General features: G+C 37.5%; 1 protein-coding gene across 1 annotated transcript; it reads left to right on the top strand.

Moving 5' to 3' along the window:
• Window positions 1-27,736, top strand: TMEM63A (transmembrane protein 63A). The gene is made up of 24 exons (XM_032185012.1): window positions 1-120; window positions 219-340; window positions 1,287-1,483; window positions 3,618-3,697; window positions 5,210-5,273; window positions 6,442-6,479; window positions 7,589-7,731; window positions 8,361-8,412; window positions 9,523-9,631; window positions 10,037-10,107; window positions 10,550-10,630; window positions 11,162-11,285; window positions 11,651-11,784; window positions 14,504-14,641; window positions 16,060-16,213; window positions 16,964-17,070; window positions 18,471-18,557; window positions 19,205-19,267; window positions 20,251-20,413; window positions 21,483-21,588; window positions 22,455-22,622; window positions 25,463-25,578; window positions 25,964-26,026; window positions 26,631-27,736. The coding sequence occupies exons 3-24, from the start codon at window positions 1,298-1,300 to the stop codon at window positions 26,730-26,732; spliced, it is 2,349 nt and encodes a 782-aa protein (XP_032040903.1). The 5' UTR covers window positions 1-120; window positions 219-340; window positions 1,287-1,297; the 3' UTR covers window positions 26,733-27,736.
• Window positions 27,737-27,991: the final 255 nt, after the last annotated feature.

Below are 27,991 nucleotides of genomic sequence, written 5' to 3' on the forward strand. Positions count from 1 at the left end.
GGGCAGAATTATGGCACAATTAGGTGTGTTTTTTTTCACGGTGCACCTGTCCGCTGAGACAAAACCTGCCTCTCCAAGTGACACGCAGTCCAACACTTAGTAAATTCTGCTTTGGGAGAAGTATTCTCTATAGTGATTTTATTATTGTTATTGTTATTTTTGCTCTTCAGAGGGAGACCTTGAGCTTAATCGTATTCTTCTTTTGTTTTTGTTTTCAGCATCCGGAACAGTGCTGCCATGTGTGCTCTTCTTCTAAAGGCATGATATCCTAAAAGTAGCGTTCCTGGACCTGTGATGAGGACCTACAGTCTTTGATTTCAGAGGATAGAGGTTGTCTGGGGTATGCTTTCTTTATGAATTTATCAGTCAGAGTGTGTTCTGCATGAAGCACGCTTTTGTCCCAAGTAGGTAAGGATGATGAAGTTTATAAGATCCAAGAAAAGAAGTGTTTGAAATGGAAAGTCCCAAAGTACGTGGGCAACTGCCTGCAGTGATTTAAGAAAAAAAAACAAACCCAAACAAAACCCAAAAAATACTGTTATATTAGTAGCTAAATCTTGTCTGGTCTCATATGTTACTGATTTATTTGAGCAAGTCAGATGATTAAAATGAGGTACATGGCTGTCTCATAGAAAATTGGAAATACTCTGTTCTTTTGTGGTAATGATATATTGTAATTACTGTGCTGCTCTCCTAGTTAAACTCTCCAATTGGAAATTGGAAAATATTCCAAGAACAGAGAAAGAGGAGCATGTGTATTTGGGTAGTAATTTTTTTTTTCTTCCTGGGGAATTAGTAGCAAATTTGTTAATAATCTCAAGGTTTTGGATTCAAACATTTGGATGCAAAGTTCATAAGCTAGTGTAATCACACATGCTCATTAACTAGGAGCCATCTTTGAACTTCTATAGTTCGTTGGAATATTTAATGCCCTGTGTTACTCCTAGAATCAGAATCCAGCCTGAAAGTAGTTTAGTGTTATAAGTTAGATAAGAGAGGAGTTTGTGTGTTCTTCTGTAGCCTTCCTCAGATGTCTGCACGGAACGTGGTTGGTTAGATGTCTGGAATTCTTGCGTGGGCTCTGCTAGTAACTGAGTCTACTGAATAACTGAGTTACTGCAAAAATATTTCTCAGGTGAAGAGGAATGATTTATTAAATACAACTTCTTTTCCAAAGTACTTTCCTTGTCGAATCTTACTATGTTCGCTGTACTTAATGATGATAGTACATCTCAGAAATATCAGGAAGGCTTTTCACATGGTTGTTTCTCTTTTCTTCTTAAAAGGGAGAGAGAAAATGAGCCTTTCCTTGTTTCTGGATTTTGGACATTCTCATCTAGCCTACTACTGGAATAGAAGTGTACCTTTCAACTCAACAAATGAGACGTACTGCTACAGCACAGCCCGGGGCAGCACGGTGCTCCAGGGAGTAACTTTTGGTGGAATCCCAACTGTCCTGCTGCTTGATGTAACCTGCTTTGTTGTAAGACCAGTTTCTATTTCATGTATTGAAAATAGAGGGGCCATCTCAAAAGTTAGACGCAGAATTCTGCACAATTGTTATCAGGTAGCAATTTGTTTTGGAGAACCTTCAGAATAATAAAAGTGTTAAGGCTGTCCTGAGAACTTCAAGGTAGTTTACTTTCAATTATTGATAAAAACTCTCACATAAGTGGGATGATGATGTCACTGTGTGTTGGATGTGTAGGTGTAGAGAGAGTGCAGTATGATGGGCTCTGTATTTAGAATCATGGTGGGCTTTGTAGTGGTAGCTCAATTTTCTATGTTTTGTTTTAATGGCAAGATCATTTTTTCCTTACTCTGGGTTTAACTCCTGAGTATGTTTTTCAGAACAGGAACACCACTACTAAATTGCTTATCCGTAGGAAAATATCTTGATTGTTTTACAGGAGTTACAGTATGGAAAATCTGTCACTTCAGAGATTTTTGAGTTAGATTTTGTGAAGCTGTCGAAGAAATAGCGTTCTGATCAGCTCAGTCTGGACAAAAGGAGAAACAAGACTATCTGCTGATCTGGAGGCTCCAGGGCATGCCTGAGACTCCAATAAAATCTATGGTTATTTCAATGAGTTTGGTCTTACTGGTCTTAAGCCACCAGAAAAACAGAACTGTGCACCTGCAAATGGGCCTGATAAGTAAGGTTTCTGGTAATGAAATGAGACTGAGGGAATCACAGTTCCTGAATTCTAGAAGGCCACTGTGGGGAAACTTGAAACCACCTCTGTGAGGTCTGAGCTGGTAGTTCCATAAGAACTAGAGGATGTTCCTAAAAATTACATAGTGACATTTAATAATATTTTGTTGGACTATTTGGGGGGATATTTTCTGAGCTGTGGTTGAATTTAAAGATGCTGAGTCTCTTCTTTTGAGTTCCTTTCTGTTGTACTCTCCTCTCAAAAGGCATTAGGAAAAGTTAGCTGCCGTGTAGAAGACTTTTCTCTTTTTCAGGTACTGAGTACTGCAATTTATTTAGCAACTCCTGTATTCCTCCTATGTTTGTGACATCTCTATTGCAAATACCCTAAATAAGTGTCAGTTGATGTAATTCTGAATATTACTTCTAGGCTGGTTTCCTAGGGAAGTGAGGTTTATGTATTGCACCGTCCACCCATTTGTCAGTTCCTCCTAATAACCGTAGAACATATTAGCTGATTTCAAAGTTGTCAGTGACTTGATTTTCAATGATTTGTTGTCATTGAAATTTCTGGGTTCCTGAAGTTTAATGGGCAGATAAAAGAGAGAGATCTAAATTTGCATTTCCTGTTGGGGGTAAATCTATTACAAGAAGGTTTTATTTATTGCGAAATGCGGAAATGAGCTGGGTAATCTTGACATTTATCCTGACTGGCCAGTTGGTACTTGCAGAGCTTGAAATAAGTTGCATTACTGGCACTACTTCCTAGCCAAACAGGTATGGGATGTAGGAGGGGCTAGAAGGTGAGAGTGTAGGTGTTAACATATGTTTAGGGAACAGGCTTTGTTAGTTCTGCGTTGTTGCTTCATACAGAGCAAGGTCTTTTTAAGAAATTAAAAAATCCTATGCATCTGTGAAATAAATAGTGATTTTTTTTTTTCTTGTTTTCCTAGCCTCTTTCAAAATGTGAAAATATAGGGGGGAGAGCAAAAATCCATTGGAGAAATCAACTATAAGTTTCTGGGGTTTGAGTTATAATGTATTATTACTGAGAAGGATACTAAATAATTCTCATACTTGAGAAAATAGTTGACCCCCACCCCCCTACAGCTGATTACACTGCTGTTTAAAAAAAAACACACAATTCATTGCAAGTCTTCCATTGTAGTTTTGTGTGGGAGTAAAGAAAAACAGTAAAGGTGTATTTATGAAAGTTTGGACTTTCTGTCAACTACTACTTGCTAGTTTTCCTGACTGTTACAAACCTTTATCAGTATTCAGTTTGGAAATACTACGTTCAGAAGTCTTCCTTCATAAATTAGAACAGCAAAGTAGCTGTTCTGGCCCTTGTGTCCCAGGCAAGTTGGTTTAAGAGCTAGGACAGCATTTTTGACAGTACCTATAGAATAATGGTTATGAAATTGAAAACAAATATTCAAAGATCTTTCTTTTTCTTTTCTAGATTTTCATGTTTCTCTTTTCCACTATAAGAAAGAGATTCTGGGACTACGGTCGTGTTGCTCTGGTGTCAGAAACTGAAAGGTAAAAAGATACAAAATTGGATTGATTTCTTGAAACCTGTTGGGGACTGTGGAAGTTAATAGAGTAAATAGGGCTTAAATTACATTAATTTTTATCACTTAGATGTGCTTGTAATCACATACATATTTGTTAAAAACATTGTCGTGCTGCTTTGTTTGAAATACGTACTACTCACAGAGTTCCCCTTTGCAGTGTCAGTTAATAAAACCGTATTTGCTATTGTCATTGTAAATCTCATTCCTTTGTCGTGGGTTAAGGAAGTGGAAGTTAAAAAATAAAAAAATAAAAAATAATAGGCTGTTTGTCTGCTAGCAAATCACATAACTGCTTGTTAATGTTTACAGTGTTTCTGTAATAGAAGGATATTAACTTGTGCTTATCCTGGTTCAGGTATCTTCCCAGAGCTCCCTATGCAGACTGTATCATAATAAGTCTGAAGAATTTCAAAAAAAAAAAAAAAGTCTTGTTATGAGTTTCTGAAATTCTTCACTGATTTTTTTTTTTTTTAAGTGATAACTGCATCTCAGCTTTTTATTTATTTTAAATATTGTTTATACAAGGTGATCTCTTGAGATGTTTAAAAGCTAGTCATGTTTTTATGAAGTGGCAGAAGATTACCAGTGAGGCTCCTGCTGATATTAATGTTATATCTAAGTTGTGGTAATCTGCAATTAAGCAAAAGGAAGTGGCTCCAAGTGTGGTTTTCTTAGTCTGTATCCACGTACGAGTGTGAAAAGTGGATGCAGCAAAAAAGATGGACAATAATTGAGACAGCGTTAATCTAGCTAGCTCAGGTAGCAGGAATGAAGATGCTCCGGTACAGGCTTCCTAGTGGGCTGTAGGGATCCACAGAGATCCACAACCAGATGTTTGAGTCAGGTAGGAGTCTACATTGTTATCCCTGTGGGATAGTGACCTAGGAATACTGTAATCATGGGCATATCAACATTGCAACATTTCTTTTTAGCAACAAACTGAAAACAGGTACTTTGCTGTTTTTGAGACCTACAGACTTCCTAATTGTTTTTAGCCTTGCTACAAGACCGAATTTGCATGAGGAGTTCTTGCAGTTAAAGGACTGAATTTTGCAGGGAAATTCTGAGAAATGGCTCTAAGATAAAAGGAAGAGAGGTGGAGGGGAAAAAAGTGTGAGCAGGAGTATCTGAGCAGGAAACTAGCTTGCAGAATTGATCTTGCCTAGGCTTAAAACCTGTTTTGCATTTTTTTATGTGACTTCAATTTAATACTTGAATAAAACATACAGTTCTATTTCTAGTTCAGTTACACACTCGCTTCAGGAGCTCACAAGTACTAACTTAGGAACATGAGATGCAGTACAAGCTTCTGTGTAGCATATGCACGAAAAGTGAAAGCCGCAGCCTTCGTAAGAGGGAAAAGTATTTTACTACTACTTCACTTAGTTACTTCAAAATAGTTGAAGTTGAAATAATTCTATGGAATTTCAGCATCTGCTATTAAAGATACTTAAATTAAATGATGTTTTTATTTCAGTGAATTGAGATACAACCGGTTGTCAGTATCTTCATTGGTACCTGAAGCTCTTGAATATGACAGTGTAAGTATTCTAGAGTTTTGGTATTTTTTTAGATATAAACTGTGTAATGGAATCGGCTGTGGTTTGCCGTTGCACCTAGCCCAATGAACCAGTCACTGCATGTAGATAGCTTTCAAGTGTGAAAAATTAGTAATACATCATGTGCTGTTTTTATAGAACTGTATGGAATCTCCATTTTCTGACAAACTATTGACATATCATAAACCAGGATCTTCTGTCAGCATTGTTTTCAAGTAACTCTCTTATCTGGGAGAGGGATTGTACGTTACTGTTTCAAAAAGGTGGGGAAATGGACTGTGAAATATGTACTTAAATAACAGTTCAAAAAGCTACATTATTTTAACATTGTAAATAAAACCTAGTTGATCTTCATAGTACTTTTTTTTTTCTCATGAAAAAGAAAAATGGATGAAAGCGTGAGACTAGTAATAATGCCATCTACTTTAAAAGTAGACTTTAAAAAGCAACTTCAAAGCAATTATATCACTGAAACTCTTGAATAAAAACATGTAATTATTTAAATATTATTAACTTGAAAAATAGGCCTTTCAAGAAAGAGGGCTTTAGCTTTTTTAACCATACAGAACATGCAGTGGGATGTGATCTCTGCTGTACAGTTTCATAGGAGGACTTGAAATTAATTGAAAGGCTTCTTATCTAGCTTTACATCACTGTGTGGCTTCTAACTTCAGTTTAAGAGATTAACTTGTATGAGACTCACGTGTAGCTTATCCTTGAAACTGGGGTCTCTGAAAATGTGTTTTCTGTGTTTTTTTTTTTTTTTTTTTTTTTTTTTGGCAGGGGGAAATCACCTGTTTAAAACAGTGCATTAGAAACCAATTTTCATTACAAGATTAAATTGTGATTTTTGTTCAGAGATGGGATCAGAACACACTTCATAAATTTTAAAAGTCCAAGCAAATAATCTTCCACCACCATCCACTAATGTCTTAAATACTCTCTGAAGGCAGGTGTTACAAAGAACCCTTTAAAAATATGTAAAGTAATAGATATCTTTCTGTATGTTTCTAAACAATGATTTTAGAGTAATGCTGCAAGTTTTTTAGCTAAGAAATTGGCTTTAATAGAAATAGAAATGCTTCCCTCAATTGTACAGATTAGAGACTATGTTTTTCTATGTTGGCTCCTAAAACATCTTTCTTTATAGGGGTTTTGTTCTTGGATGACAGCTGCTTTTCGGATGCAGTAAGTATATGAAAAAGTAGTGAACTTTCTGCACTTTTTTTTTCCTTCCCCTGTATAGATAGAATTAATACAAACAATATGTGCCTCCACTGGGGTGGGCAATAGTAGGAAAAAGAATATGAAAACAAGGTGACCACATAGGAATACAGGATACAGTTGCCTTTCTTTTAGCAGTATAGGGACTTCCTGATTAAGGAACAGATTTTGAACTGAAGTGAGTCTATGGCTTTTGTATGGGTTCTGATAACCAGGCTTTAGGCTTTTACCCTTCAAACAGTACTGCATGGGTGATTGCTGTTTGAAGCAAGGAGGGCCTTGGGTAGGTGACAGGCTTTCCCTGCAAGGGTTTTTATGGAGACTGTTGGTTTAGTTGGGGCTGGAATTGACTAACAAGGAAAAGCCAATTCCACTGTCTCCAAGAAACTGAGCGTTAGACATGTGATATTCGTTCTCTATATCCCTTTGGGCTTAGTAAACTGTGATTTATTTATTTTTTTAACCAATTCCTAGCTTAGATACATTGAAACAAGAAAGGGATGGGGTTTGAGCCTGTCTCTCTGTTTTCGCTAGTTCAGTTCCTTCCTTTTCTAAGAACTAATATTTTACTCATCTGTCTTGCTGAAAAGAGGTAGATGACAGTTCTTTTGGAAACGTATTAATACCTTCTGTTAATTGGGAGGCATGAGAGTAAGGTGGTTCTGTTATCATTTTCCTCATGGAAATTGAGATGAATGAATGCTGTCACAGCGTGTTCCTAAAATTTGAGTTAGACTTACAACCCTGTGACTGTCTTAAAACAGAAAGTCATGGCAGATGTCTTTGTCATCTCTAGCTTGATAAAAGGATGTTGTATGCATATTTCCTTTTCAGATTACTTGTTTCTATCTTAAATTCCCCTATGTTAATTTTCATATGTTGGTACTGTGCAAGAAGACACTTGGAACTTGAAGTTAAACTTTTGTGTGAAGGAACGCAACCATGTTGAAAACTGAAAGTCATTGGGTAGACTGAGAGAATAATGTATGTTTAAGAAACAAAATGACACAGAAAACAAAAACTCCAGAAATACTGAGTAGACTGACCTTTGTGCTTTTCTGTCAATGGTGTAGTGATGATGAGATTCATGACAGATGTGGTGAAGATGCCATACATTACCTTGCCTTCCAGCGTCACATCATCTGTTTGTTGATTGCTGTCAGTGTTTTGTCTGTGGGTGTCATACTGCCTGTCAACTTATCAGGTGATCTACTTGGTAAGTGTTTGTACATTGTTTATGCATGTGCAGTTCTTTCTGTTGTGATGGTTTAACTTGTAATAGTCGGTGCTAAAAGATCATTTAGCTTTTCAGATATACTATATCTCTTTCTCCTTTGAACGTATACTCAATTTTCAGTCACTTGAATGATCACTTTTCAAATATCTGATAGTCGAAGAAGCAAAGCCATATAAATTTTCTCATTTTTGACCTCAGTAAGGTTATCGGTATTGTTCTTTAAGCACTGAATTCATGCAGTTTAAAAAAACTGTCAGAGAAGAGAAATCAGTGAAGATGAAATAAGAATGTGAAGGAAACGGATTCTAAACCCTAAACAGTATTGTTAATTGGATGTGAACAGAGACTTAGAGGAGAGGGGGACAGGCTGCAAAGATCTGGTATTCAGATCTTAAAAATTATTATTTCTCTTGATAGGTTGAAAGTGGTTTATTACTTGCACGCTTTTGCCAACTTTAAAATGCAATATTGCAAACCAGCATTGATTATGATTCTGAATATATTCAATGTTGAATAGATCAATATTTTAAAAAGAGAAAAGCTGGCTTTCTCATAGTTTGCATGTGAATTTTGCACCAGTTAATTATGATACTTGTTTTTGTTCTTAGTTAAAGATCCCTATAGTTTTGGAAGAACAACTATACAAAATTTAGAAACCGGGTAAGTAAATGCTGCAGAGTACTTTTATGCTTATGTCTCTTTCCTACCATAGTCTCTAAACACAATGAATTGATACTTGCAACATGGCTCACAGGGTAGGAATTACTTATTTAAGCATCATCAACTGAAACTGGGATGTGTTCTGCTTCAGGCTACGCATTACAGCACTGATAAGAAATCTAGAAACTTGGCTTCTACTCTCAGCTCTTACTTCCTATACCATGTGCTTTTCTTGGGTAATGTTCACACATTTAACAATATTATTTTCAGAAATTTCCTTGTTGAAAGAAACCATGGTGCAGAAAGGGAAATAAAGCTGACAGCTTTACTGTAACATAAGAGAATTCAAATCATTTGAGTTACACTGGATTTGCATGTGTCTGTCTCATTTGAGACCACTGTTAAACTTCTATTTTTTTAAACCTATACAATAGTTGAAATACAAGGCTATATGTTTTTTCTGTGTTGTATTACTTGATCAAAAAAAAATCTATCTATGCTCTTATGTCCAATAGAATTCCTGCCAATGCACTTCATTTTTTCTAACCACATTATGATTCCTAGTAACTAGTGGAGACTTTTGGTTGTTTTTCATCTGCAAAATAGATTCCTGCATCTTAAGTTAACTGTAATTATTAATGCTCTTCACAAAAATGAAGAGCTGTTCATAGAACCAAACTTTTCTAAGTTTGGAGGAACAAGCTATCAGAGAAGCAATGTTTACTCCCTGTATTGGGTTATTTTCATTTTGGGTAAGGATTGTCTTCAAGGGGAGTTCAATTATGCACAAAGTGTGGTTATGCCAATAAAATACATTTTGGCAAATACTGTGGGGTGTACTATTGATAATCTGAACGCAAAGGCACAAGCCAAATGCCTCCTAAAAGGTCCATGCTATAGAATAGTGGTTTTCTTTGCAATTTCATTTACTGTTTATTGTAAAATGCTATGGGTAACCCTAGTGGCTGTCCAAGCATCTTCATGGGTATGACTATTTACCAGTTATTACTTTTTTATGATGGTGTTCAAAGAAAGGTTTTGATGGCTGTTTGTATCACTAGGACAATTCGTTGTTTCTATTTCTCACATTCATAACATTTTGTCCAACAGTAACGATCTTCTTTGGCTGCACACATTTTTTGCTGTTGTTTACCTGATTCTGACTGTTGTCTTCATGAGACATCACATGAAGGCAGTCACATATAAAGAAGAAAACATAGTAAGTTTGTGGTTTTTTTTTTTTTTTTTTTTAAGTGTTTGAAAGTGAATAGTGTTAAAAAAGTAAATTGCTAAGATGCTTCCTCCTTGCTAGAATGTGATGCAAGTGTGAGGGGAATTTACTGAAAGCAAAACTCCACTGAGTGAATTGTGAAACATGGCTGGAGAGACAAGGAGTGGGGAGGGACTTGTGAAATTTTGATGCATCTTCAACTAGTATAGAAGGTAAATGTGTTGCTGTCTTGAATAGGTGCAGCTTCCATCAAAATCAGAGCATCCTACTTTTTTAATTTTTTTCCCCCTCTAAAACTTAGCTACCTGTACTATGTCAATTCCTTCCTCATATTCTTTTCTCCTTAGTCATACAGTTGGTTTCTCAAAATAGGATTTTTTTTTTCTTTTTCAGGTAAAATGCACGTTGTTTATAACTGGTCTTCCAAAAAATGCAAATCGAGACACCATACAATGTCATTTCAAGTAAGTTCTGTGCTTGACTAGTATCACTAGGAACAGGTGATTTAAAATTATCCTGGTAGTTCTACCTGTCCAAACAAATATTTTTTGACTCTTGCATTGTTTCAAATCCATGTTATAGTATCCATCTTTTCTAAGTGTATTTATTACTTAGAAATAATTGAGAATAGAAGGGAAGATACTATATTTCAATAAAGCTAGATAGCTGATCTGAATATTAGAATCTAAAAAAGTGGCTGCATATCCATGCTTACCATTAATGCTCCCACATGGCTTTTATTTGGGAATAATGCTGCACATCTCATTCAAGTAACTTTCAGCATCTGTCTCCGTGGAAGTCTCCTCTCTGTGGTACACCATTGAGATGTCATTTAGATATCAGTGATGCTCTTTGAAAAAGTTTCTTCAGTGTACTGTCTTTTCTCACGTAGTGCTTCCTTTTCAGCGCTGCCTACCCAAGCTGCTCTGTGCTGGAGGTCCAGCTGTGTTATGATGTAGCCAGGCTTATTTATCTATTTAAAAAAAGGTACTCTTTTTGTAATATATCTGAGTTTGGAATAATTTTATGAATGTTTTGCCAGTCCTCAATCAATTTTTACAAGTAGTACTAAGCTTGCATATACTAGAACTGCTTTCTGCTCTTAAAGTTCTGGTCTGGTATTCAGTTAGATTCAGCTGTATTTTGAAGTGAGCTGTAGCTGTTTGTTTTTGTTTGTTTGTTTGTTTTGGTTTGGGCAGTACAAAGTGGAAAACAGAGCTGTTGCATTAGTAATTAGAAACTGTAGCAGACCTTTGCTTTGCTCAGAGATCTTGGACACAGAAGGAAAAAGGGTTGTTTTCTGGGCTATACAATAACAACTTTTCCTTCTGGAACCTCACAACAAGTGTAGACTCATGATATTATAGGTTTGAAAATAAATTGTATGAAGTAGACAAAATAAGATATATGAGTATCTTTGATTTGTTACGAGTTCTTGACGTAATATTTTCTCTTGGGGATAATTTGCTGTTGATACTGTTCTCTTGCAAAATGTTTTGGATGTATTTTTCTATCTAGGAAACAGGCAGAAAAAAGCCTGACTTACTATAAGCATCTGCATCAGAAGCACGGCAAGCGCGTCCAAATCAACCCGAAGCCATGTGGTCAGTTCTGCTGCTGTGAAATGAGAGGATGTGAAAGGGTAAGAGATAACGTTCATTCTTACTTGTGGCTGGGAAGATTAATATAGGAGTAGAGAAGACTGTTTTTTGTGTAACATATTGTTGAACTTCAGAAGATAATTATGTATTGCAGGGAGCTCATCTTTCATGTTCTTTTACAGTAGGGAACAGGAGTGCCTTAAAATTTTTGAGGTTTAATCTTAGTGCAAAAACAGAAGTACACAAAAAACCCCTTCTGGTTGTTTGTCTTTGTGCAGTGATGTGATTTGTAATTTCTGGAATTAGTGTAAGGAATAGGGGCTATGGTTTGTGTAAACTGTATTTTAATGAAGGTATTAGCCATCTGATACTTGGATGTAACAGTAAGTCCTCAATTTCCCAACAGGAGGATGCTGTAGATTATTATACTAGAGTTACAAATGCACTGATGGAAGAATTCTCAGAGGAGGAACAAGCTGTTCGAAATAAACCACTGGGAATGGCATTTGTAACATTTCAAGAGAAATCCATGGCAACCTAGTAAGTTTTGTCTGCTGTTGTCTTTGGTCTGTTTTAACTGTAATAGTACTACTAGTCTGATCTGATTTATGTTGCTTGTGTGCTTATGTTGGTTCTTCTTCCTTTCTTATTCTTCACCATCCTGTGGATTTGGTCTGCTCTGCTTACTGGTAAGTTTCCCTGTAAGTGTGCGTTAAGCCTCTATATTTCAAACAAACAATTTAGATGCTAAGAGACTAAATGGCTCTAGACATTTATTGGTATAAGGAACTTTCTCTTCTGTGTGGGATGCATCTGTCTAGGCTAGTAGTAGGCCAGACTAGTTGGATCTTGAATGTGGATTACTGATTTTTCCATTTTCTACTGTGCAAGTTACCAATCTATCACAATGGGTGCCAATTATACTGCTAGTTAGTAATCTCAACGAAGTAGTTAGTGACTGACCTGGCCATCAGTGCTTAATTATTTTTGTTTTAAAGGTAGTTTCTGGATGTTTGGTGTTGGCAAAGAACCAGGCAGAGTAAAGAGGAGAAACTGAAGTTTCCAGCTTTGAGTGTCTGTAAATAAATAGAAAGCTTAATAACTTGATGTGCAAGATTTAATGAAAAGTATGTGTGTGTCCATGCGCTCAGTCTTTTTATGTTGTGTATGTGTCTATAAATCTGCGTGAGTACGTGTTTTTAAAAAGTGTGGTGAATAAGCAAGTTGTTAGATAAGCTAGGATAAGACAATTCAAAAAAGATATTTTTAAAGCTATGACATTTTTAAAGCTATTCTAGGTTTTAGTAATACTTCTTTGCAAGATGATGGAGGGTTATGTGGCACAATCTGTTTCAATATTCCTTTTTTGCTTGTAGATTGCTTATGACCCTCAAAATCTGTTTGACTTTGGATTTTACTATATGTGTATTTCTTACCTTTTACTACAGATACGTGTGTAGACCTATTATCAGAAGGTGTTCAGCCCCTTTTATTTAGTTGTTTGTAGAGAAAATGCCTGTAAGCTGCCATTTTGTTTAGCAGTTTGTGAGCATCTCTTACTAGCACAAAGTGAGTAAAGGGAAGCAGAGTAATATTTGTAATACAAGCATAACACATCATGTTTGTGTTTTTTTTTAATTCTTCATAGCATTTCTAGTTTAAATTGTCTGTGTTCTTTTGACCCTCAAGTCACAGTAGAGAGCCAGTCTTTCAGGCTCTTTTCAGGGAACTCCAGGGTGTAGGATTTCAAGGATTTGAGGTGCTGGAAAAACTTTGCATGCTGCTCTTTAACCGACTATTAATTATGTGATGAAATCTGCCCTTCTGTTTTTGTGATGTTACATACTGTACTTTGAGATTCTAGAGCATGAATTAATGCTTTAAGATGTGAATCTAAAAGGAAAAATAAGCACTGAGGTTCTTTCTCCAGCTGTTCATTTCTTGTTTTTAATTTTGATAGGATAATTTCTTCTCAGACATGTGTTCTGAATTGCACTGCAGGCATCTGAGTTGGAGTTACTAAGAATGGAACATATTTTAGCTTGTTTAGCTTGCAGTGGATTCTATTCTTTGGAAAACTAGATTACAGAAGGAGCTGAGGCTACCATCAGATTAGAAAGTCATATGGTGCCACTAGTGGTCTCTTCCCCACAGAGCCCTGGAATAAAATAGGGTGGAGGAAGCTGGAAGCCAGGACTGATGTTCATGGAGTCAGGTAGCTGTAGAAGCTGGATTGAAGTTGGTGCTCATGTTGGTGTAGTGTGGTTGGAATTGCTAAAGCTTGCTTCATATTTACTCTTTAAAAACAAGCTATCGAAGTATCGAAAAACTTTCTTAGCATCTTGCAGCAGCAAGTATTTACAGTTTTACATCGCTACTTGAATTCTGGTAAGGTAAAAATCTGTTTTGTCTTCTATTGTTTTGTTTGGTGTCTGTGTGGTTCTCTATTTTCTTTACGTTAAGAGCATGACTTAGAAAAAAGCATGTTCAGGAATTTTACAGTCCACTCGTTCGAATACAATGTACATGTATACTGTTTCTATGCTAGTGAAATGGTGTTTATCTGGAGTAGAACCTTTTACACTGTAACTTGCACACAGTTGTATTGTCTCTGAATATATGCTTATCACTTCTGTTGGTGTGTTTTGAGAAATCTTTTAGAGCATTTATTCTGGCCATGTTTCAATGTGGTTTAAATACATTGATATTCAACTCAAAATATTAGAAGATAAAACTAAATGTTGTGATTATTTTGAGAACAGGCAAAAGGTTATTATTGTGAATTGTGAGGATACCAAAATTCTACGAAATGCAAAGATGGCTAGATTTTGTATTGGTGTAATGAAGTAGTGTAGACTAATTGTTCACTCTGCTATGACTTGAGAAAAGTTGTTGTTATGTAAGAGGTGTTGGGGAACTGTCTTTTTCTCCTGATGCTCTCAGACTTTTTTTTAATATGAACCACTGCTGCCATTAGTCTTAATAGAAGCACTGAACAGCTCAAATCAAGATTGCTTTTTTGTTTTCCAGTTTTGTCAGTTATCAAAGGTTTGTGGTAGTAACTGTTTACATACATGAGATGATGTTACAATCAGATAATAACCATTTCATTTAAATGCATTCTCAATCTCTAGTTATTAAAAGGGGAAAAAAAACAGCACCGCAAACTCTTATCACTATTGCCAGTCTTCCTCTATATATGCAGTGTTTTCAGGTGTAAAAAATTGGAAAAATCCTCCTCTTGTTTCCCTCCTTACAGCATCCTTAAGGACTTCAATGCGTGCAAATGTGAGGGATTTAATTGTAAAGGAGAACCACAGCCATCACCCTACAGCAAGGAGCTGCACATATCAAACTGGAAGGTTAAATATGCTCCATATCCTGAGAATATATGTTGGTAAGATTCCTGTCTTCCACAATTTATTTATGATAGTGCAGGTGTAGAATGGAGACAGGAGAAGGGGTCTAAGTGCATTTTTCTGTAACCCTAAACTGAAACTTTATGGAATGTTTCCATGTGGCTGGTGTGAATCGTTATTTCCATTAATGGTGCTCTTCATTGACCTTGGGGATATCTCTCAGAGGTTGACTATAGAGTTTTACCACAATGAAGTTCTGGTACTTGCAGTTCTTAATTTTGATTTTTTTTAAAGCTGTTTTTATTTTTTTAATTAGTCTCTACCTCCTCCTTTCTATTTTTTGAGGTTAATATATATCTACTGTTGAGGTATGAGGCAAGGAATTTGGTGTTAGTGCTGAGTATTCCTCAAGTATGTGCATGTATGTGTGTGTGTGTATATATATATATATATATATACACAATATATATTTTTGGCAATGCTACAGGACAAGTACAGCTTGATTCGCTCTGAACTATGGTCTGTTTTCCAACATCTTTTTTACTGACCCAGTAAATTTCACAGACTTTACTTAGGAGAGTGTGTGAAAACAGATAAGTGCTTTTTGAATCAAGCTGTTCCTGTGCGGTCTTCTGTCATGCTTAGAGGCTAAAAATGACTAAATGTTTTCCAGTTGCTTTGTAAATAACTTAGGATTGCACCAATGTAATCTTCAGGTCATATGACAGAAAAATTGTTGTGACATTTCTATTGCCCAAACTGAAACTGCAAATAAGACAAAAAATACTCATTGTTTGGCTTTTCCCCTGAAAATAAGGAGTTTGCCACGTTACTTACCTAGGCTCAATGTGAGAGTTGTCAGTAGAGGGAATGATAATGAGACTCTATTCCTGCTTTGTCTGTTCGTAATGCTTGGCTTTGGCTGAGGTTCAAATCATTACAGTCCTTTTGGGAACTGTTTCAGAAAACATTAAGAACACTGCCTGGTAAAGACCTGTGGTTGCTGTGGGTGCAGTTGGATGTTTCAGTTGGGTGTTTTTTGTGTGTTTTTATATAAATCAGAGTTTCTTGGTAGATTCTTCTTCTGATAGCTGTTCTCCTTGCTGAACTTCTCTGTATAGTTGCAATCTCATTCTAACTTTCACAGTTTAATAATGTGGAAATACTAAACAGAAAGTGTTTCATCCTAAAGCTTAACTACTTTGGACATTGTATTTAAGTGTTATAAAAATTTTGAAAGTGTAAGTTATGTTATCGTTCAAGAAAGGTTGCTCTGTTTTCATTATTTCTAACAGCAACTGGAACTTCTGTAGTGCTTCGTTATTTAGCTTTGAGAATATGAAAGCCTGCTTTAGAAATAGTAGTGCCACCTATTACTTGATAGTAAGCATTTGCTATTACATATATATATATATATATATATTTATCTGTTTTTGTCTTTTTTTTTTTTTGGCAGGAATAATCTTTCGGTGCATGGTTTCAAATGGTGGTTTAGATGGTTTTGCATTAATTTCTTTCTTTTTATCGTGCTGTTTTTTCTTACCACTCCATCCATAATCATTTCAACCATGGACAAGTTCAATGTCACTAAACCTATTCACTACCTTAACGTGAGTATCACTATGTTTGGATATAGCTGTATTTCAGACCAAAAGCGTTACTAAATGGATAGGTGTATAATAAGAAAACAAAATAATGTCTATAAGCTACATTCAGTTGAAATTCTCAGAATTGCTTAGTGTAGCTTCTGATTAAAAAGTGCATGTCTAGAATCAGGTCCTTGGTCCTCTTTTGTTCTTTGATAGTAGGCTGGATAATTTCATCTGAAACTTTATTATATAATTTTATTTGTAGTAAAAGTTGCATTCCAAAGTTTTCTATCTTTAAATATTTAAAATATAAAACCTTTTGCCAAAAATGGAATTTCACGTCCAACTTGTATTTTGATTTTTATGACGAGAAGAGGGGAATTCAGATTTTTAAACTCTAAAGTAAAATGCCATGGTTTTATTTTGCTTACTGGATTGAAAACCAGGATGTCACGTATATCTGGTCCTAGTCTAACTTCAGCTGAAATCTCTTACAAACTGTTCATATTAGATATTTCCCCAAGGTGGTATAAACTACATAAAAGCTACTTGTGAGACTTCACCCTCATGGAATTTAATCCCAATCCTACACCTGTTTCCTGTTTTGCACATGAGCTCTGCTTCATTCTAAGTCTGCATCTGAATATGATTTTCACAGTCCAACCTGCTATAATTTACAAAAGGCTAATTAGTGTAGCCTCTGTTCTTCTATCACAGCTGCATTAAAATATTTTTAACACCTTTATTTATTTATTTTTTTCCCCCAATTAGAATCCCATCATCAGTCAGTTTTTCCCAACGCTCTTGCTTTGGTCCTTCTCAGCTTTGCTACCAACAATTGTCTATTACTCAACATTGCTGGAGTCCCACTGGACAAAGTAAGCAAGATCTTCCTCTGTTTTGGTCTTAGATGTACTACTAGAACAAATGGAGAAAGTGCTTATCTTTCATGGTGCTTTTAAATCTCCAGATCTCTCATAGCCAGGAATATCATGTTCTCATCACTTTCTAATGCAATACTGAACACTTTGGAATTATTACACTTGCTGTATTAATTACAGATTCAACCACATGATTTGCTTATGCTCCCTCATCACATATACATTGTGCTTAAAACTTACTTGGAAAGAAATGTATCTTCAACACGAGTATGGGTAATACCTCTGACCCTGTAACTAGCTCACTGTCTGGGAAGGTAGGAAGTGTGGGTTTGGAACCTCTCCAGGCTGAGAACATAAGAGTCATGATAGAATCATATCGTAGAACAGCTTGGGTGGGAAGGGACCTCAAAAACCATCTAGTTCCAACCCCCCTGCCGTGGGTAGGGCTGCCACCCACTGGATCAGGTTGCCTGAGGCGTCATCTAACCTGGTCTTGAACACCTCCAGGGATGGGGCATCCCCAACCTGTCTGGGCAATCTGTTCCAGTGCCTCACCACCCTCTGAGTCCCTCAATCCTTCTTCAAGAAAAAGCGCTTCAAATGCTGGCATGCTAACTAAAAGAAGGACATCCTTCTTCATGTTTGTTTCACATAGAAAAAATGATCAGATGTAACAGTGCTCAAATCAGTGCTACTGGATATTGTTAGTGGTGTTCCGAAAGACCTAAAGACCTGATTTTAAGCCTTAGTATAATTATACTAACTGGTGTGTCCCATAGTACCCAGTGGCCATGTGATCCTATAAAAATCTCTGGTTTTAATGCTGTATGAGACAGCATCTTTAAAAGAGTCTGAATTGTTTATGGCATTTCTGTGCTTTTCTGACAACGTGTCTCTAGAAAGATGTTCCTACTACTGTAGGAGGGTATAATATTAGTAGCGTTATGTTCCCAAGTCTTGACTCCTGGCAAGTATAATTAAGTAGCTTGTCTGAGTGTCTAGTTTCTTGGTTCTGGTGCCCTTCAACAAACTGCCTAATCCTTCTTAGCACAATATTTGAAGAGCAGTTTGTTTACAAGCTGCTGAGAGATGTGAGTATCATTACAAGAGGGACCAGACTGGTGCTCATCCCCTTGCTTGTGGTACAGAGTGGTAGTTTTCTTAGCACTGCATCTGGACTAATGTTCTGAAATGCTTTCTATGCCCAAGATGATACTGAGAGCCTGCTTGGTTGAAATCAGTGAATATCCCAAAGGGGTTTCTTTCACAAGTATCTTGTAGTGGTGTATATGGTAGGGGAAGCTGGAAGTCTCATGGGTCCTGACATTCTTTGAGCAAGGTCCTTCATGTGTGGAAGTCTTTCATGTGATTTTCTTACTAACTTTTTCTGTTGGCAGATCTGCAGAGAACAGAATAATGATGCATAAAGTCTACATATTTCTGATCTTCATGGTATTGATTCTGCCTTCCCTTGGTCTGACCAGGTAAAGTTATAGTTTAATAGAATAATGTTTGGGTATTCTGACAGCTTCCGAATGACAGATTTCTTGCTTTTTAGTTGCTAGTTGAGGTACAGTTGATGTACCCCACCCCTTTCCAGAGTGTCTGGTGACACACTGAAATGTTACATGTATAACATTGAAATCCAATGTTCTTCATCTGAAGACCTCATTGCCCTTAACATTTGTGAAGTTTCACTTTTTGTGTAGCAAAGAAATCTATGACACTGGAAGATCAATGGCTAATTGAAAGTTGCCCACGCTGTTGTAGCTGAGAACCCAGTTTCCTGAGTATGTCTTATAACTGAGTTAGTTTTTTCTTTTCTTTCTCTGGACCTGTACTCTGTTTAACTGTCCCTAGCTAATAGGATAGCACGTATGCGTCTTACCTATATTCTGACTTCTAAAAATTAATTTTTAGAACTTCAGTATGAAGTAGATATATTTCTTTTATTATGTATCTTTTTTTTTTCCTATATCTGACCAGCAGTAAGTATAAAGCTAAAGTAGTATTCAGATTATTTGATTAAATTTTTCCCATCTGTTATCCTGATCTGAACTACTGAAAGAGAAGCAATTTTGCACAATGCTAAGCTTCTGGACACTAATTATATTAACCATCTTTCTTTCAGTCTTGATTTTTTCTTCCGTTGGCTGTTTGACAGACAATCATCTGATTCTGCCATTAGGCTGGAGTAAGTATCAGCAACAATTTGTACAATTATTTAGGATGCTTTTTTTGCTATTGACTAACTTTGGCTAGTGTTTTTTAAGATTACCTCAGGGATGGTACCTTAGGGAGGACATCGAGCTTCTAGTAAGGGGAGGAGAGAATGCAGATGCTTTTGCTATGGAGAAGTCCGTAGTTTTTTTCCTGCCAGATAATACATGCAGATATTTACTATGAAGAGTTATTTTCCCCAAACCTTACAAATTTTGTAGAAGACAAGAAAAGGCAGGATGATGTAATGCAGGTGAGGGGACCAGATAATGTACTAATGTATCATTGACAAAGGAAGGATCTTCCAAAGAATTTCACTGGGACTAAATAGCTTCAACAGTTCTCCTTTTTTGAAATCTATTGACTCACTCTTGATACTAAGAAATACAAATGTCTTCATGCCAGTACTTGCACACTTGCAGGTATTGATTATTAGAAGCTCTTGTGACTGTGAGCTGAGCATGGTGGCTAGTTTGCGAGGTGGCTGTAGGGAAAGAATAGGATGCAGTTATTAAGACTTAATTATGTTTTCAACTGCTATTTCAAAGTCACTTACAAGATGAGTAGGAATTACCACCCTGTAATGGGATTTTATCTCCTAGTCTTATCTTGTCTCAAGCTGCCATTGTAGCCATCAAGTGATGCTCTCATTAGCCACCCCATCAGACTGCTGTTTCTTTGCTTGAACAGTGTATTCCTTATCCAACCTGTGTGACTCAGCTGGTCTTACAGATAATTTTGCACTGGCTCCATAGAAGTACACTTTTACTGCAGTTATAGTTACGTAGTACTCTTTTTCAACAAGGTTATCAGAAGTCTTCTTAGACACTTCTTATGGTGGCTAGTACTTATACCTATGGAGAGAGATTTCCAAAGATGATAGAGATCCATTGTAGATATATTTTTTTCTATTTGCTTTTGTGCTTTCCAGTCACTGTCTGATGTCTTTCCTTGCAGATGTGTCTTTTTGCCTGACCAGGGAGCATTCTTTGTGAACTACGTGATTGCCTCTGCTTTCATTGGCAATGGAATGGAGCTGCTGCGCCTACCTGGCCTCATCCTTTATACCATACGCATGATAATGGCCAAGTCCACAGCAGAAAGAAAAAATATTAAACAGGTATTAGAGCCCCACCTTAGCCAAGAGGCAATTAAACAATTGCTTTTTGTAAGAAACAGTGGGAGCCCCCATCTTTCAGACCACTAACCATCATGTCCTGACTTTTTTTGGCCTTGATTTCACTCACCTGTAACAAGTTTGTATTGCCCTTCTTTGCAGCATATTTAACTGTGAAGTATTTATTCAAGTAAGAGATGGTCAAAATCTTTGTATCTCCAAGTCAGATTTTTATGGTTTGGATTTTTTAGTAGAATTCTGATATTATCTTTATACTCTAAATTGCAGGGTTTTTAAAATTTGGATCTGTCCACAGTTAGTTTCTTCTATCGGCCATCAAATATGTGCTATTTGATTTTATTTGGTTAGATCTACATTCAGATTAATGCTTACTGTCTAATTTTAAGCAGTGAACTTTAACTTTCAGATGACGTTTTGTCTTGCAGCTTGACATTCAAGGTATTGGAATACGAGCTTAAGCCTGTATACAGCTGTCCCCATTCCTTTTTTTTTCTTTTCTTTTTTTCTTGGGTGGAGGTGGGGTGTCCATTTTAAAACAATCATGTTAAACATTCACTTTTGTTAACTGTTGCGTGTTATGCCTTGCTGTGGTTGAACTGATATCTATAGATTTCCCATTCCAAGATGTTCAGCCAAGCATTAGAAAAAAAAATAGGAGTACCGACCGTACCAAAACTTTGACATCTTGAGCTTTCCCTAGTGTGAAAGCCAGCACAAGGAACAGATACGCAGTTAGATGAAGATTCTGTGTTTGGCCCAATTACTTCCTACCTTGTAGTTTTAAGTAGTTGCTTTTTGTAGATGAAAACACTTTCCTTGAGGATTTTTTTTTTTTCAGGCTATGGAAGTAGTAACATGTTTTCTGTGAGTGTACCTGTTTAAAACACACAAAACTTATGTATAATTGTTTGTTTGTACCTCTCAGGGCAATAATTGATCTATAAAAGGGAGAGAATAAGAGAAGGTGAACTTGCTTTAGTGCATCTGTCTTAACTCCTAACAAATTGATAGGTGACACAAGAGATTTAAGTGTTTTGTTCTTCCTTCCTAGCAACAAGCATTTGAATATGAGTTTGGAGCAATGTACGCGTGGATGTTGTGTGTGTTCACTGTCGTCATGGCCTATAGCATTACGTGCCCCATCATTGTCCCATTTGGTAAGTTCTCCAACGAGCTGTGGACATTGTGAGTGAGGCTGAGGCAAGTGGGAGTTAAGGAAGGCACAATTCTAGGTTCTTGGTACAGTTTAGATGCTGATGATCCCTAGGACTTTAATTAAAGTTCTCATCCCTTCCTGTGGGGCAAAATAGGACAGAAGATGGTGAATTAGTTCTTGAGCTGCATTTAGAAGTTGAAACTGTATTTGATGAATATTAAATGCTTATTTTATTTTTGAGTGTTGTCTCAACTAGCTCCGGTGGTGGTTTTTAGTAGTTAAGCATAGGAGTTCAGATAGATTTGGTTGTGAGGGGATTATTTTTCTCTCTGGGTTCTTGAGGTCTAAGAGAAGCAGGCTGCATAAGGTATCTGGAGGTCCATACTCTGGCTTAGACAACCAGCTAATTAGTTCAGGGTATGTGGTAAAGTGCAGCTACCCTGTAGTGCAGTTAGAGCTGCGGTCCTTCTGTAGGACCTCAAGAAGGTCTCCAAGTTGCAGGCTGCCTTACGTGTACTGCAGTGAGGGAGTTACCAGGCCTACCCAAACAGATTGGGCCGATGTGCCAGCACTAGAGAGGAACTCGGGCTCTACTCTGGGAGTACAAGTGGTGCCACAGAGAAGTGTGAGGAGAAGGGGAGGAGGGATAGTGAAACCCTGGGGATGTTGGCCCTGCCCCATGAACCACCTTGGAAGCAGGCTGCTTTCAAGAAGCTGTACTCCATTCATACTTGGGCTGTATCCACCATTAGGATCTGGATTTTCAGTCGCTTTGTTGCTGTAGATCTCCTCATAGAATTGCTGCTTTTATCAAGTCTTGAAAAGTCTCCAACAACCTCTCCTTGGCTCTTCCTTTTTTCCTTCCAGGGTTAATATATATACTCCTGAAGCACATGGTTGACCGCTACAACCTCTACTATGCATATCTCCCTGCCAAGCTGGAAAAGAAGATGCACTTTGCAGCAGTGAATCAGGCCCTTGCAGCTCCAATTCTCTGCCTTTTATGGCTCTATTTTTTCTCCTTTTTGCGACTGGGTAAGCTTTACCTCTTTTCACTGAGAACATAGTCCTACTTCTCTTGCCATCTTTTTTAAACATGAAATGTGAAGTTCCATAGGTGTTATGGGCTTCTCTTTTTGCCTCTGTAAATGGGAAGTCATGGGGGTTACCTCTTGCACTGAGGTATGCAATATTTGCAGCTTATACAAGTTTGCATAAGATGCTCTGAAGAAGGCATAGATGGCTGGTAAGTTAACTTGAAATATCACGTTCCATTCAGTTTTTTCACTTTACAGGAAGTTGTTCCCTAAATCTGCAGGGTTTGAATTGGCCAATTGGACTGTAGAGTGACAGTATTTAAAAACAAATAAAAATAAACACACCAACATTAAAGAAAAGTCTGTTCAGAATTAGTTATTGTCAGTAAGATGGCCTCTGGCTTCACTACACACATTTGTGCAGTCTGTATATAAGTTGAATTTGCCTGAGTGAATTGGTTATTACTTCTGTTGTACATCTGTTGTTTAGGAAAAAATTCTTAAAATATTGGCTAATGCTACTAAGACCTTTGTTCTACATCATCTGTCAAACTTTATATGGAAGACTGCAGTGAGATAGTGACTCTCCTCCCCATACTCTGATTCAAAAACTCATGGTTTAGTGTAGTTCATTTTAAATACACAGATGTTCTCTATTTTGCAATTACTTGGCATTATTAGTATTGGCTGCAATATACTAACAACTTTGGCATCAGAAAAGGTATGTGATAGCTTGCAGCTTTTTACCCATGAGGTAGGAGGAAGCACTTGGCATGGAACAGAAGTGCTGGTGATGCTTGAAGGAATTGAGTTTCCCTTCTTGGGAAGGGAGCCCTTGGACTCTAACTGTATTTTATCTTCTCTGATCTCACAGCACTAATGGCAAAGTATGTTTACACTGTTTTTCCAGCTTTCTTGCAGTTAAATGACAGTCTGCCAACATTTTCTTTTTTTTTTTTTTTTAAACTTTGGAGAGAGTTCCCAGTGGAGGCAATCAGAACTATTGCTTCAGGCCATCTTTGGAGTTGAGCTTTGGAGTTGAGCAGGTGACACTGTGGTAGTTATATCCTTGGGAGCTTTTCTCCTTTGTTCTGAGGTCTATCTCTGCAACTGAGGGGATGAACAAATTCATGTCCTCTAAAATAACAGAATTTCTAGAACATGCTTTAGGGAAAAAAAATATGCAGCAATTGATATGTCTCTAATTGTTACGAAGGAAAACCTGGTGTAGTAAAAATGAAATCCTTATCTTAATGTTTCCTGGGTCTGTGGCAAGACCATCATTTGCTGTAGAACTTAACCCAATCTGTATTTTCCATTACTATGTTAGGCTTGGTTTAGCATGGAATTACTGTTTAACTGGGTATTCTTCAATGCCTTGTCAGTGCGCAAGGCTGTCCAACCAAGTGGCGTTAGGATGAGAGGCAGGACCTTGACATTTTCATTTAATTGCTACTCCTTGAGCCAAGGGGAAGGAAGGAAAGGAAAGAGTGCTCTGCTTCCTTATCTGCGAAATTGATCACTTTGTGTAAAGTTTGATTGCTTAATCAATGACTTACATAGTTTGCCTGGTGCAGTAATGGATGTTCTGGATGCAGAGTACAGCGATACTCCATTTTCTCACTCATAGAAATGTAAGGCTAGGAAGACTTCTATCCCAGTTCTGAGTCAGGATCAAATATTGCTTTCCTGCCCACAGTACTGCAAGTAGACAGGCTGCATCAGAGTCATCTATTTCTTCCTCAGCTACTGTTTTCTTCCTCAACTTCATCCCATTTACCCATCAGACACCTAGACCACTGCTGTGCCCCTCACAGCAGAGGATAGTAGTATCAGCAGTTCATCCTGTCTCCTACGATGGGCACCTAAGTACCATGGTTCTCTAGAGCTGTTGGCAGGCATGAGTGCTGAGGATGCAGGGTGGGGGAAAACTGCTCTGTGGAGACTTCTCCCCTGATGTCTGCTGTTTGCCTTGTGGCTCACTCCATACGTTGGCTTCCATGTAGATGTTCCTCAACAGCTGGTTAAATAGTGATGTAACTGATGCTTAGAAAAACAGCTTCTTCTAAAGGAGATTCCAGAATAGCCATAGGGAAGTTCTTTCATTTCCCTTTCTTGCTTGAAAGTAACATGTACTTTTTTTCCTCTTCTCAAACAGATCTGCACAGATCTGTTCATATAACCTACTAAACAGTAAACTTGTCTGTTCTATGTCACTAGACATGCTGGGGTTAACACAACACAACAACAAAAAAAAGATTGGTATTGCATGTTTTGGCCAAAGAAGTTTAGAAACAGCTGGGTTAACTTTTTCTCATCCGTTCTTACTCTGAGAAGCTACAGTCTTATTATTCATATATATATTTCCCTTGGAGGTAGTGGAGGAATAACTTTTAATCTGTAAAGGTAATTTTTTTCCCCTTTGAGCTGTTTGCAAGCCCTCTGGTTTGGTTACCACCATTGTATTTAATAAATGGACTCTGCTTATTACATTTCACAGATCATTAATTAAAAGCATCTTAGAAGTGGGTCCAGGATAAAGGAGGGAGGAGAAGAAGGATCCGAGTCTTGTTTAGCATTCAAGATCTGCAGCTGCCTGCCTTAGCCTCTTTCTAAAAAAAAAAAAAAAAAAAAAAGAAAAAGCTGGAAAAATAACATTCATCAATCAGCTTTAGCAGTCAGCGGGCTTTGTGCTTAAGCAGGTTGTCCTAGTTGAGGTGGGAAGTAGCTTGCCCAGTCCTCCAAGGAGGAAACATGAGGCTTCTGAAAATGGGGAAGACAAGAATGAGTCTTTCTTGTTCTGTATTTTTATATTAAATTTTCTGAATATTTTTCTAGGCTTTAAAGCACCTACAAGCATGTTTACCTTCCTGGTTGTCAACATCACAATTGCTATTTGTGTGGCTTATTCTTGTTTTGGCTGTTTCAAGCATCTGAGCCCACTGAATTATAAGGTAAGCGATGGATACCTTGCACCTTTCAGCACCTGCCTATGTATTTGATGTAGCACCAGCTAGTCATGTTGGGCTGTTTCTTGCCTTGACAGTAGCAATGGCTGTCCACAAACATTAATTCCAGTAAGATGAGTAAAAGGGCTGATCAGTAGAGGCAGATTACTTGGCACAGCAGAAAGTGTGCCAGTGGCAGCAGGAAGCAAATCTAAGAGAGGGAGCAGTATGGAAGAAGAATGGAGGCAAGATCATTGTAACTGTACATTAGAGCACCAGCACTGCCCTGTGATTTCTTTCTGCAGGCTTTCAAGTGCTTACCATCTCTTAATACTGTTTTAACTTACCAGTTTGTTGTCTCTCTCCCTTTCCCCCCGATTACTGGTTACAGGTAGAAGGCATGCAGTGTGAAAGCGGAAGCGACACAGATGTACCAACCGTCGCAGCGTCTTCTGTAAGAAGTTAAGAGTTACTAATATTCTCTTATTCTCAGAAAAGCCTAATTTCTCACCCTGCTTGCCAAAGAGCTTATGTAGGACATATGGAAGTCCTACAGTCCATTCAAACTAATATGTTGGTGGGACCAGAGAGTTCTGCAGTTGGGCTCCTTGACTGTTCCCAGGTGGTGTTCCAGAAGTACCTTCAGCTGAAGTTTTAGGAGTAGTTGAGATATGCTACTTCCAGCAGCTCTAGATGCTGTTCTGGGCCATACACCAGCTGGTACCTGACATCTGGACAGCAGCCAAATGTAGTCAGTTGCCGCTGCTTTGTGACTTTGAAAGTTGTGACATGTATAGCAGGTCTTTGCCTCGCCACTAAAAAGGCTGTAGGACTGAAGTAGAAGTAGAGGTCTCTGTGCCACATCTACAAGTTGTGTGTGTACAGGTGAGAGGTGCACCAGGAAGCCTCCTGTAGCGTGCAAAAGGCCTCGGGTGTTAAGCTGAAGAATGGGAAAATGGATGAAAAGAAGAATGGCAAGGGGAAAAATTATCCTGGGTAAATTATCCCAACATTATAATCTGAGAGACTAGTAAAATCCTTAACACTTGTGATTTCAGATATACATCCCCCGAGTTTTGCATCCTCATTCTACAGAAAGGACGATGCTTGCCCAAAAGGAGCAGCCATCATATGGCACCATGGACAACAGTAGTTCATAGGCAGAAGTTACAAGCTGTTCTGCCCAACCAGCAATTATCAAGGAGGGAGTGAAAGCCTTTTTCTGAATACTGAGGACTAACACAAGATGGAGCACTTGGTCCAGCATTAGAAGAACTAATTTCCCACCACTGTCTACTAAGTATTCTGATTATTTTTTATGAATTCCTGCCTACAGAAGAGGTATAGAAATAATTCATTGTGTAGTCTGCAGCTGTGCTTGGAGATCAAAAAGCAGATGCCTTGGGACTGATTGTTTTCCAGGCTGTCTACACACACTGTTCAACACGTTTGTTTCACAGAGTTGCTGATCCTCAGGGACTTCACGTCTGCTATCTCATTGCTTGCCTTATGAAGATAACTTATGCTGCATATAGATAACTGATCACCAAAGCAAATGTAGCTCTCTATTACCAACTGTCATTTATTTATTCAAAAAGGTTCTTATTAAAAAAGATGCTTTAGTATTTATAATGCTTTAGTATTTATAAACTCCTTGGTATGTGCTAAATCCTGAAGCAGTGTCACTTTTTTGATGAAAATACTGTTTGTGTGGGAATGGAGGATGGTGTGTGGGAATCTCTCCTCTTTTCACCTGAAGCACGTTACTTTTTCCTTAACTAATGAGATGAGGGAGTTACTATGCACTTGGACCCTAAAAGTGCCAAAGCACCAAAAAAAAGTCTAGTTTCAGAAAGGAGTGAGTTACCTGATAGTGTTTTTATATATTTTTGGAGGGTACTTAGGTTGATGTTTTTTGTTCACTGTTTTTAAGGGCCTTCCACAATGAATGTTTACTTGCCAGCAATAAAGGGTGTAAATATTTTATCTATCTTTTAATCTTGGGTCAAAATGACAAATCTCTGGGTTTTCTCTATAGTGCCAATATATGAGCTGTAAGATACTAAGTTTTTAAATTATGTTGTAGATGCCAATTTATTCCGAAGTACGTTGTGTCAAAGTGCAACTAATAATCACAAAGCAATAAAACAGTTCAGAAGTTTCAGGCTGTCTTGATGTCTTTTTTTTTTTTTCTTTGCCTATTGACATATTTCTTTTGCTAGCTGCCTTGCAGTGTGAGCAGTGCCATGCGCTGTTTGTAAGAGCACTGTCATGAGATTTACCATGACAGTATGTCCTCTGGAGGGAGTGAATCTTTGACCTCTAGGCAGGGAGATGATTTTTTCATTCCAAAGACCTGTCCTGTGTTTGTTTGCCTGCTCATTGTTAAACTGTTAGCTCCTAAACTTGACCTGTATTA

The sequence above is a fragment of the Aythya fuligula genome, chromosome 3, assembly GCF_009819795.1.
Source record: "Aythya fuligula isolate bAytFul2 chromosome 3, bAytFul2.pri, whole genome shotgun sequence".
Lineage (NCBI taxonomy): Eukaryota > Metazoa > Chordata > Aves > Anseriformes > Anatidae > Aythya > Aythya fuligula.

Bases quoted from the DNA above. Each gene is read 5' to 3' on its own strand.
- TMEM63A (XM_032185012.1), top strand. From the start codon at position 1,298: ATGAGCCTTTCCTTGTTTCTGGATTTTGGACATTCTCATCTAGCCTAC. The intron at 3,698-5,209 runs GTAAAAAGATAC...TTTTTATTTCAG, and splicing joins CTGGTGTCAGAAACTGAAAG to TGAATTGAGATACAACCGGT. The intron at 16,214-16,963 runs GTGAGTATCACT...TCCCCCAATTAG, and splicing joins AACCTATTCACTACCTTAAC to AATCCCATCATCAGTCAGTT.